The sequence below is a fragment of the Hippocampus guttulatus genome, chromosome 12, assembly GCF_054856545.1.
Source record: "Hippocampus guttulatus isolate MCC_2025c chromosome 12, RoL_Hgut_1.0, whole genome shotgun sequence".
Lineage (NCBI taxonomy): Eukaryota > Metazoa > Chordata > Actinopteri > Syngnathiformes > Syngnathidae > Hippocampus > Hippocampus guttulatus.
The window spans coordinates 4,877,091-4,888,317 of record NC_141272.1 but is presented as its reverse complement, the minus strand read 5'-3'; the positions used below and the strand labels follow the sequence as shown (position 1 = coordinate 4,888,317).

Here is an 11,227-nt window from a genome sequence, read left to right as displayed (position 1 = left end):
TTTAGTGCTTCAACTTATTTATTGAATAAAAATTAGACATGAATATTTGTGTATACTAAAACCAGTGTAACCAGTTGACAGCCCCAATTTGTTCTTTAAATTAAGTCTGCATCACAATATGTAAAGAATAACTGGTCTTAAAAAAAAAGAAAAATCTGACAAAAGAGCCGCCTGTAAAATTCTGCGCTTTACTAAATGCTTTTGACATTTTCATCCAAGCCATCCACTGTGCAGATCGCTTTAAAAAATTAAAGCATTGACATTTATACCAGTGGACATCAATCCAACTTTACACTGTAAATAGATGCTTTGCTACTTGAATCGATTAGCTCGGGCAGGCAGGGTACGTGATGTAACGTGAGGCTATGTGACGCGACATTTCGCCAAGCCAGTTGGTGGGTCCTCGCACAGTCCACATCGAAGCTAAATGTTAGCAGCTGTGCGACATTAACAGAGGACATGACACACCGGATGGCGGCTTCTGGCAACAAAACAAATTTCTGTCCGCTACCAAAAAGGTATGAAAATGAGCATTCCTGTTCTTTTGAGTTAAATGAAAGATGTGTTTGGGAAACCCGGAAAACAAAGCAGGAATCCCAAACGTCAACGCTGTCCTTGTGCACTCCTGAAATTATTTACATTTTGGAAAAGCCTCGCTGCCGAAGCGAGTGTTAGCGTCTGTGTCTTCCGTGCCCCGAATGTCCGCTACTACTGCTGTGATGTTTGCCCTTGTGAGCACGCTCGCGCTCTCTGTCCCTGTCATATGACCGTGACCTCTCCCCGTCTCGCCTGTCTCCTCGATGTCCGGCGCTGCGCTCGTGTTTGTGCTTCTTCGAGGACGTGTCAAAGGCGCCGCCGCGATCTCTGTCCCGGTCCCTCTCTCGGTCCCGCTCCCTTTCGGTCTTGAGTGGCGTGCGAGAGCGGGACCGAGAACGCGAGCGTTTTCTCTTGTGGTGGCCACCGCCACCGTTGTTGTGACGTCCGCCGGTCTTGGAGTCGCTGTTGCTGTGGTGGGCTGCCTTGGATTTGAGGTGAGGGAGGAGAGGCGAGGGCGGTTGTCTCCGAGGCGAGGGACTCCGGCTGTGGGATCGCGAGCGTGAGCGAGAACTGTATGTCCCAGAGCGACTGCGCCGGCTGTTGTAACTGGAAGAGGAATGGCAAGAAAAGGGAGGTGAGCAACATAGCGGCCGTGGCACGTGACCAACGTATTTGACTTACTGCCTGCGAGGGGAACGCGTTCTGGAACGGGAACGCGTTCTGGATCGGGAACGGCTGCCGCTCCGGCTATTCCTCCCGATCTTTGCCTCCTTCCTCATTCTGACCCAAAGAGGGGAAAAAAAGAAAGCGTTAAGAAATTCACGATCCAATTTATTAAAATGTGTCATTGTTGATCTATGGAAGCATCGTAACAGTGATGGGCAACCAAGCGTTGGTCACCTCGATGCCGCAAGGTACCAAATACCACGTGAATAGAGAGATATAGTTTTTGAAGTAAAAATTTGTTCGGAATGCTTCTAGATACTGTTCACCTATTAGATGGCGATGAGCATTCAACTTATGCATCTGATTGGTCAAAGACAGAAAAGCATAGAATTCCAGATTTTAATTATTGGACGTCTTTGCGATATGCATATTGCTCGGGTCATTATCACAATAATATTTTTTCCCCCTGATATACTTCATTGTGCAGCCCTCTCAAACACCCAACTCTTATAACCCCTGGCTACACCGTTCACTCCCAAATTAAAGTTACAGCAATAATGTGTCACGGCAGCATTTCTCACCCGTTGTGGGGACTTTTTGTCATCTGCGTGCGGCTCTCTGGCTCCTTCTTAACAGTTTTGACCGTTTGGCTGTTGGGGGACTTCTCTTCCACTTTGACCACGTTTGGGGAAGAGGGTTTTGAAGCAGGTGAGAAGCCCCCCAGACTGGTCAGTGCTGGCGTGCCGTCTGGATTCAGGCCCTTGGCCTTTAGCTTCGCTTCGGCCAAGGACATCTTCCTCCGGTCCACTTCCTTTTCCAGCTGCTCATAGTTGGGCTGCGGAACAAGTTGTGCCGTCAGTCAACAGATTGCGCATCGAATATGCACATTTTGGACCGCTGAATCTTTCACTGCCTCACGTTTCTTCAACACTGCTATTGGTGGTTCAATGCAGTGAAGTCAATGTATGCGTTTAATGTTACAGTACACCGTGTTTAATGTTATACCTTCTTCCTTGTGTAGAGTTTAAGGGTGGTGATGCAGACATCTTTAATGTCGTCATCGCTTGCTCCGAACAGCATGTACCACTGAGGTTTGGAGGGCAGGGGGATCTAGGAGAGAAAATGGGAGCTACTTCAAAATTCTACAGGTACTTTTTTCAGCAATCACACATGCTGTAAATGCCAGGACAAATAAGTTATTAATGTATTGAGTGTTACTTATGGGCAGTACACTTTTCTTCGTGTACACTGTTCTTTCTGATAGACATGCTAAACACTTGATTAAAATGAAGTCAGATTGGTCAACTGGGTAAGGATGAGAAAAGAAGATTTTTTTCCCCTCCTAACCTGGGATGGGCCAAGTACATTTTAAGCACAATGTGCCTTTTAATTCTCTCACCTGTAGAGCTCGGGCAGCAAGGAATATGCAGGCACAGGCAATGGTCTCTGCTTGGAAACGTACAAACACGTTTGTCCTCAAGCTGTCATTCATGTAATTCCTTGAAAGACAAAGAAGAGCAAACCAAAACATAGCATCTTCTCTAAACAAAGCCACTTTGGTCCTCACGGTTTCAAAGATGGACATTGACTCAGCGTTAACCAAACTGCTGCGGACTACAGTGGTACCTCAAAGGGGAAGCACAATAAAGCGAGTTCAGGTGCCTGCGTAAAATATGCTTTTAATATTGGAAATTTGGGGCAGGCATTTTACATCAGCGGGGACTAATTCCTGATTTGTGACAAGGAACCGGGATTGTGTGTGCGCAAGCCGTTTTTGAGTCTTTACCGCGAGGTCAATATCAAAACACTTACAGCAGACTCATTGAAATTACTTCAAGGAGTAGGTAGGTGTCATGATATTCAACATCAGCAGTCATGGACGACTGATCAGAAATATTTTATGTTAAGTTGTTAAGTATGGTTGCTTGTTTTGTGGCTTTCACTTTGTACATTTGCTTGCAAAGGCTTGCTGAAGTGTCGGTTTTTTGTGAACAGCGGCATTTGATTTGGCTATGGCTTTGGCTGTGGATAAAGATGACAAAAATATTGAAATTTTCATGCTAATTGTCAACGACACTATTGTATTTTTCTCCAAAATGTCCCTATCAGACCCTTCGACCTCTTATTCGAATTGTACAAGATGTTGCTCGTACATTTAAAGGTGTTCACTTGGGAATAAATACAATACAATACATGCTGATTTATATAGATGTTTCTATATATTACGTATCTTTATGGGAAATGTTAAGAAAGTCAAATTTGAGGTACCATTGTATAGCAGGAGCTGAATTAAAGCTAACAACCCCCCACTAGATGGGATGTAAGTGAGGCTTTTGTAGAATTGTTAAGTTTAACTTTGTCCATTTCTCTCTGGGTATCCTTGGGAGTATTGTTTGTCACAACTTCCGTCTGAAGGCCTGCCAGCCCGACACTACACCCTGCCATGAGCAGTCGAGGTGATGATGACATGCCATGGGGAACATGCACACATTGAGATGGGGGGGGGGGGGGGGGGGGTACCTACACCACAGTTGCCACGTTCAGAATTTTAGATCTGAAGGGACATGAAGCAAAAAAGCATTTAAGGTTGACATGCACAGAAGCCAGCCCGTTTTGGGGAAGCCAGCAGTATGCAAGCTTACGAGGCCAAACTGTCACTGTAACGTATTATCCAACAAGACAAGTATTATCCACCAGACTATGGTCTAAGGATTGCTGCCTTGGTTGAGTGAAATTGCTGTGCAAAAAAAAAAAAAAGCCTGCACGTTTAATTTTTCAAAGGATAGACTAAATGCAGTGACATTCAAAAATGGGATGTATATTGGGCAAGAACATGAGTAATCAATGTCATTGGGAGGCAAGCAGGAAAAAAAAGTTGAAAACAAAAAAAGAGGGAGTCTTTTACCACATGGTAAAAAGCAACTCAAAGAACCTGAAAACCAACCCCCACAACATTTGAATGCTTGGCCAGGCAAAAAAATACAAAGAAAAAAAATTATTCGCAATGCTTCTCCAATGTACAGTCAACGTGTGGTTTACTCATTTAATTAACGCCGTTATTTCGCAGGCTCAGGGGTTTCGGATCATTGAATGAGCCACAAGATACTTTAATGGCTCAGCATGAAAAAAAAAAAACTATGCCAGCAAGACAACATGCCAACTTGAATTGTGTCTGATGTCGAGCAAGAAGGGTCCTGGGAGGCAAAACCTGAGAACTGGATCCGCCTGCAAAACAGACATGTCTGGACAACACGTCAGTTGGGGACATGACACACTAATATTGTTCAATTTTTACCTGCTCCAAAAAAGTAATTGTGGTCAACGCTTAAAAGTAAACTAGAAAGTGGTAAAAAAAAAATTGAACAATGTGATCCTGAAAGCCTTGGCACAAAAAAATAAATGCATAAAAAAATACAAATCCTTGTGAAGAGCCAAGAGAAAATAAGACGATGTAGGCTGTTGGGAAAGGCCCGAGCACCCCCAGCAACGAGTCTCAGCATTGGGACTGGCTGCCAGCCAAAGGGGGGAGGCTTCCTGAGGTCATGTGGTTGGAGGAGGCAGAGTTCAGAGGTTCTTTATGTGACTTACCAGCACGGACTACCCTTTAATCAAAGAGTAGAGAGAAAGGACAAAGTTAAATCACGCCCCCTGACACCATTAACAATTTACAGCAAGGTCACATAAGGGCACGCGTGTGAGAGACGTCACATGGGTGCAATAATACAAAGCGCAGCAATACGTGAACTGGATCAAATGGGGGTAAAGCCGGGCAAACAGTTTTACAAGGATGCTTAATTAGCACTGCTGGAAGATACAGCTTTTCACCCAAACAAGCTTTAATGATGTCCCAGGACATAATCGGGTGGCCTTTTAAGCATTTCAAAGGTTCATCTTTAGCCCAGGTCTGTGTCTGTCTGCTGAAACTTGTCTCTTGACACAAGAAACTTGTAAATTTCCCCAGTGTGGGACAAATAAAGGATATCTTAAGAGAGGAAGTAGCTGAAGGTGGGGTGGAAAACAAAAGATGAAACTTACCAGGCAGTCTGGACCAGCGTTTGGTTCTTTTCACACTCCAGGACTTGCAAGTACATGACAATTATCTGGACAAGAAAAAAGTTATGCAATTTGTTATAGATGGAGGGATGACAGCAAAACTAGACTGGTAAGTTGACAACTCCTGTGTAGGGTGTAACCTCACCTTGTGCGGATGCTTGACATGCACACAGAAGCCCAGCTCCTTGAGTATACGCCGCTCAGCTTTGATGACTTGATTTTTGGTGTTTATGTAGTTCTGATCAAGAATCAATGAACTTGGAGTCCTATTTTACAATGGAATCAAAATAAAAGATCGTTCCCTTCCTTTGAGAACCTCAAAACCACCCAAAAAGGAAAGAACCCTTCTGTTTCAATGTACTCTAGTGTTCTTTTTTCTATTCCAACCAACTCAGCAGATTTATTGACTGCATGCCTCACTGTCTGCTGGGGTTTGAGGACTCCTGTGGTTCTGTAAGTCTAGAGGATCTGTCGCTGTCAAACTCAGTCACAGCCTGTCATACCATTGAAATATCCATGGTCGTTGCACACAACACCTAAAACCACGCGTTCCCTATGACATCGAACATCTTAAAATAGTCTCTAGATTGGATGAATCTCGCTTCAAATGGGCAAAAGGATAAGAAAATATTTAGGTAGGACACATAACAGTGGTACCCAACCACTCTGGGCGTGGGCCACTTTGGACCGAGCAGCGGCAGGGGGCATAAGCGAGAAAACAAAAACTTGAAAGTACTTCGGATTCATGTATTTTCCATGGTTGAAAAAGATTTTCTTTTAAAAAGTGACTGGATTCTCAGTCTATGACTGACTCTTGAGACACGTCAAGATGCTTCGGTCGCGTAACGTTAACATTAAATCCGCAGGTTAAAAACGAGCAAAATAAACAGACACATTAGAAAATGATTTTAGCAATGCCATTGGAATGTTCGAGATGGGTTAATTCAAAATCAAACTATCGAGTTCCAAAACGACACGTGTATCAGTGCACATACCACTTCAGACTGTGGGATTCCAACTTCAAGTGAAGCATACTAACGAATCGTATAGAAGCTCAACTGAACGTCATTTCAAGAACTCCCATGCTTGGGTCAACAGTACAATTCTACATTTAAGAAAAAATGTGACCACAAACAACAACGCTAACGACACATACGTAGGTATGTAATCAAAGTTACGTTCGAACCTACACCACAAAAACCTTTGGCAACGAACATGGTGACATTTCGAAAATAGTCGCAGGCGACAGCGAGCGAATGGGCTTTTGCACTAATCACACAATCAAAATGCATGGTAAGCAGTAGTCAAGAGAGAACTACGTTACCCAGCAGTCTGCAGATTGACGGACAGATACTCAAAGCTTAAGACTGAACCACAGGAGTCTTCAAGGTGCCCAGGGGGCCAAGGACCTCCGGCCAACCTGTCATCCCCGATCCCAGTGCCCCGAGGTGGCGCAGACCACGGGCGTCTCCCACAGGAAGGGGCCTGGGCGAGGAGATAGGCCCCCTTGGATCATGGTTGTCATGCCGACTGCTTCATCTTACGTACCATTCCACATCACCCAGGCTTTGGTAAATGTAGCTGGTCGCTGTTAGTTGGTTGCAAGGGAAAAAAGAAGCCAAGTTAATGCCGAGGTTTTATAGTGCTGCCATGAACACACTTCTAATCACAACTAAATGCTCACACTGCCAAAGCAGTGGTGCTATGACCTATGAGGCTCTTCAGTGTTTGAGACACAAATTTAAGTGGCAGTCAAAACATAAGTGTTACATCTGCAAATGTACACTTGTGAGGGGAAAGGTGATAGGTTTAAACATTGTTTTAAAATACAAGGATAAACAGAAGGGCACTTTTGACTTGCACCAAAAAAATAAAAAAAATAAAAATCACAACACTTCCTCGTGAAAAGTAACTGAAATAGGGCTGGACGATCAATCAAAATTTAAATCTGATTTCGATTTTGGCTTCTCATTTTTTAAACTTTCCAGTAAAAAGAAAGCATGAATGTGCAGAATGACATTACAAGTTTCTTATGTTGTCAAAGTACCCTGAATGCACCATACTGCTACTATAGCAAGCGCGTATGTGATTCTGCCATCCCTGAGCGTGCTTTAAGCTGTTTAACGACACCCCAGTTGGGAGTTTACTGTAAAATTACACATGTATCAAAAAGAATTACCCTACGCACATTGTATATGTAAAGACAAAACATTCTTCATTTTAAAAACAACGCTAGTACTAACGTTGTTGAAAATGTTCTATAAAACTTGTGAAACACACAATTAGCAAAATGATTCGGGCCCCACACTAAGAAAAGGTGATGTTGCAGTAAGAAAAGGTGTGTGTGGGCGGGTGGGGGGGGACTAATAAGAGGGGAAACTTACTTTACAAAGAGGTTGGGGTTAGAACTGAAAAAAGTTCAACCATTGTGGAGGCCAGTTGAACTACGGTTCAACATGGCAGCCTATATATCACATTAAAATAACCAATTCACTGCTAACTTACTGTACAACCAGCAAAAATAATGGTAGCATTAGAATTTCCATGGCAAAATAATGACAGTGTTCAGTGAATGGACCAGAGGCTATGATAATAGTTTGGAGTAGTTGAGTTTTATAAGTTGCATAAATACTACATTTGAAATCAATGAATAATAGTTTTAGTAAGTGTAATTTCTGTCTCAATCACAATAATCATTATTTTCCCCATAATCGTCCAGCCCTAGACTGAAACATGTTCCAACCAGGAGAGAGAGATTTTCAACAGGAGGAATGTGTCAAAAGCGCAGATACTTACTTTTTCACTCGAATCTGCTTGAGGTGATGAAAAACGTTTATGACATCTCTTATTCGCCTGGGTGCTTCTTCAATCTTGGAGGCCAAGTTAATACATGCCATTGCAACAATCTAAATACAAAATGAAGCACAAGGTTGCAAGAAAGGGGTCGTAGAAATCGAGACAAAAACACCACAAATATAATCAAAGACAAAAACGGCACAACGGTGCCGTGGATTTTAAAAGCTAGTATTTGATAGTGGCCATTTGTTAAGGAAGTTGTGGGAATTATTGGAACAGATAAGGTAGGATTAAGCGGCGTTTGAAAGTGTCCAACATGGCGCCCGCCAACGTTCCGCCAACGACACGCTAGCTTGAAACCGCACCAACAGCCTGAAAACTTACCTCAAAACTATGCTTGACGAAGGACTTGGAATAAAAGAAACGATGAAAAAGCACCTGCCCCGTTGCCATCGCCACCTGTTGAAAACATAAAATAAGTTTATTTTTTGAGTTTTCCGTGGAGCGAGCACAATGGGCCGACGCCATTTTGACTCCACCACGCCAGCGACAGAGCAAGCTAACAGCTAACAGCTAACAGGCCGTCGCCCATTTGTTTGCCAACTACCATGGATCTCAGAAACGCGATATGGCTTTCAAGCGACTTGAGGCTATTAACCTGAGGCAAACGGAGAAGGATGCCCGCCGACTGAATCAGCTCACATCCCAGGATGCGAAGGTCGGTCTCGGTGTGGAGGTCGAGGCCGTCGAGCATTGACGGCGTCGGAGAGAGCCTGTCCTCAGGGATAAGAGAGTTGTCGATCGTAAGGTAAACTTCGGAGTAAACTTTGTCCCCAATGAGGATGCCATCGTTGGTAGTCGATGCGGTTGAAGAAACCGAAAGGGGACCTGCGGCCATCTTTCGGGAAATAACGACGACGGCGGAGGCTATCAGTCACAGCTACGAAACGGAACAGGATGCCGGACTGAGAGGATGACGTCACAAAGCTGTTGGGACGCAGACGTTAGTGTACATCCGAGGCGAAAAGTAGTTTCGCAACGTTCGTATTTTAAATTATAAGTACAAGTTATTATACGGTAAAGCAACCAATAACATTTACGCTCACCAAAGAGCTACCACACACCCCAAAACGAAACAGGGCTTTTTTTTAATAAAATAAATTTATTTGATTTGCATTAGTATGTGTGTGTGTGTGTGTGTGTGTGTGTGAGAGAGAGAGAGAGAGAGAGGGGTACATGTTATGTTGATGCCCAAAGAAAACTATTTATGCTTTAAATGAGAGTGCATGCATAAAGCCCTCTGCTATGACAGCATATCTCAATATTTTTTTAAATGTCAGGAAAAACATTTATAAACTGCTTTCCTCCCATATTCCAAGAACATGCACGGTAGGTTAATTCAACACTCTAAAATGTCCTCAGGTGTGATTGTGAGTGTAAATTGTTGTTTGTTTATGTGGGCCCTGCGATTGGGTGGAGGGTGTCAGGGTGTAACCTGCCTACTGCCCGAAGACGGCTGGGAGAGGCTCCAGCATGCCCCGCGACCCTTAGGAGGATAAGTTGATCAGATAATGGATGGATGGATGGCTGTTTTGACCAAAAACAAAATTTTACCTCTCACAGTAAATAATCAAGAGGGTTTTCGGTGAAAAGGGAGATAGTTTGTGTGTGTGCTTGTGTGTTTGGGTAGTGTGAGATTTTTGTTTGTTAAAATATTATTGTGCGGAAGCATATTGCAAACCAAGAAAAAAAAACATGAAACATGTCATGTAAAAGCGTGGAAACTGTCATGTAAAATCGTGATATTATCACGTAAAAACGTGTCAACAACGGGCAACGTCAAAATCCACTTACTTATGTTTTTGCTCCATGCATGAGGAAATCTGTTAGTTCCTCATTTATAAATCCCCCACTGACAAAAAACAAATCCAGTTTTTAGTGCCATTGCAATCGGAAGCACGTACCCGTGCTTTTTATATAATAGTTTTCATGTTTTTACATGAACAGTTTCGTGTTTTTTTCCCCTGGTATGTCCGCAATCCGCTTCTGTATTATTGTATTTCTGAACGCGCCCAAATTAAGTCCGCAATGCGTGTAGACGATAACATGAATATCTGTGCAGCACCACACACACACATACACACACGTAACACTTTTAGCAATCGTTTTGCGCTCAGACAATGGACAGCGAAGCCGTAAGAAAACAACATAATCGCTGTGCAGGTAACATACAAATTTAGCCTGAGGGAAGTGGAAGTCCTTACTGCTCAAATGACGTAAATTACGGGAAATTAGAGACTTTTTACTCTTAGCTCTGGTACATATCCATCCGCCTATATGTTCTCTCACGTTCGCGCGCAGACACACACGCACACACGCACACACGCTGTCATAATATAAAGTCTCACGAAACGGGTTTATAGACATTTAAACAATCTTCATTATTTCAAAATGGGACATCTAATGCGATATTTTATCTTTATTATTTTAGTTTCGTCATCATACATTAAATACAACACTATTGCGCATCTATAGTCAAATTATCTGATAAAATGTGTAATTGTTATGAATTTAGCGGGTGGCATGCTCAATAAAGTACAATTCTATACATTGTTCAGCCCGATGCGTTGCAGTAGTTCTGGACAAACAGCAGAGGGAAGTACGGCCCAACATTTTATGTATTGCAGCATTTAATAATTATTGAATTCACAATATTGGTTACAGGTTCAAACGTGGTTTGTCACGTCTGCCCCTAAAGTCGTGAGTTCGAATCTCGACTTCCTCTGCGTTTTCATGGGGTTTCTCCGGTTACTCATTTTTTCTCAATCTAATGCATGCTAGGTTGAGCGTAGATTCCATAACTTGTCTATAGTTGTCTATATGTGCCGTGTGATTGATTACAACCATTCCAGGGTGTGTCCAGTTACTTGCCCAACGTCAGCTGGGAAAGGCTCCATCTCACCCGGGGCATTATTGAGGACAATTGCGATAGAAAATAAAAGGCTTGGCTACAGTTTCGCCTAGAACAAGCAACTGAATGACCAAACAGTCCTCACCCCACACCCCATTCCACTCCACATTGAGTTGCATAAAAACATACAGTGCAGGTACACTTTCTTTTTTTGTCAAAAACACAATCTAGATAAAATATGATAAACATGAAGCTATTTTATTT

General features: G+C 43.0%; 1 protein-coding gene across 1 annotated transcript; it reads right to left on the bottom strand.

Annotated features, from left to right (window-relative positions):
- ccnl1a (cyclin L1a) lies at positions 1-9,042 on the bottom strand. The gene is made up of 10 exons (XM_086125241.1): positions 8,711-9,042; positions 8,437-8,511; positions 8,053-8,162; positions 5,402-5,522; positions 5,239-5,303; positions 2,603-2,702; positions 2,209-2,313; positions 1,785-2,038; positions 1,219-1,317; positions 1-1,143 (listed from the first exon to the last, which is right to left on the bottom strand). The coding sequence occupies exons 1-10, from the start codon at positions 8,948-8,950 to the stop codon at positions 672-674; spliced, it is 1,641 nt and encodes a 546-aa protein (XP_085981367.1). The 5' UTR covers positions 8,951-9,042; the 3' UTR covers positions 1-671.
- Between the last annotated feature and the right edge of the window lie 2,185 nt (positions 9,043-11,227).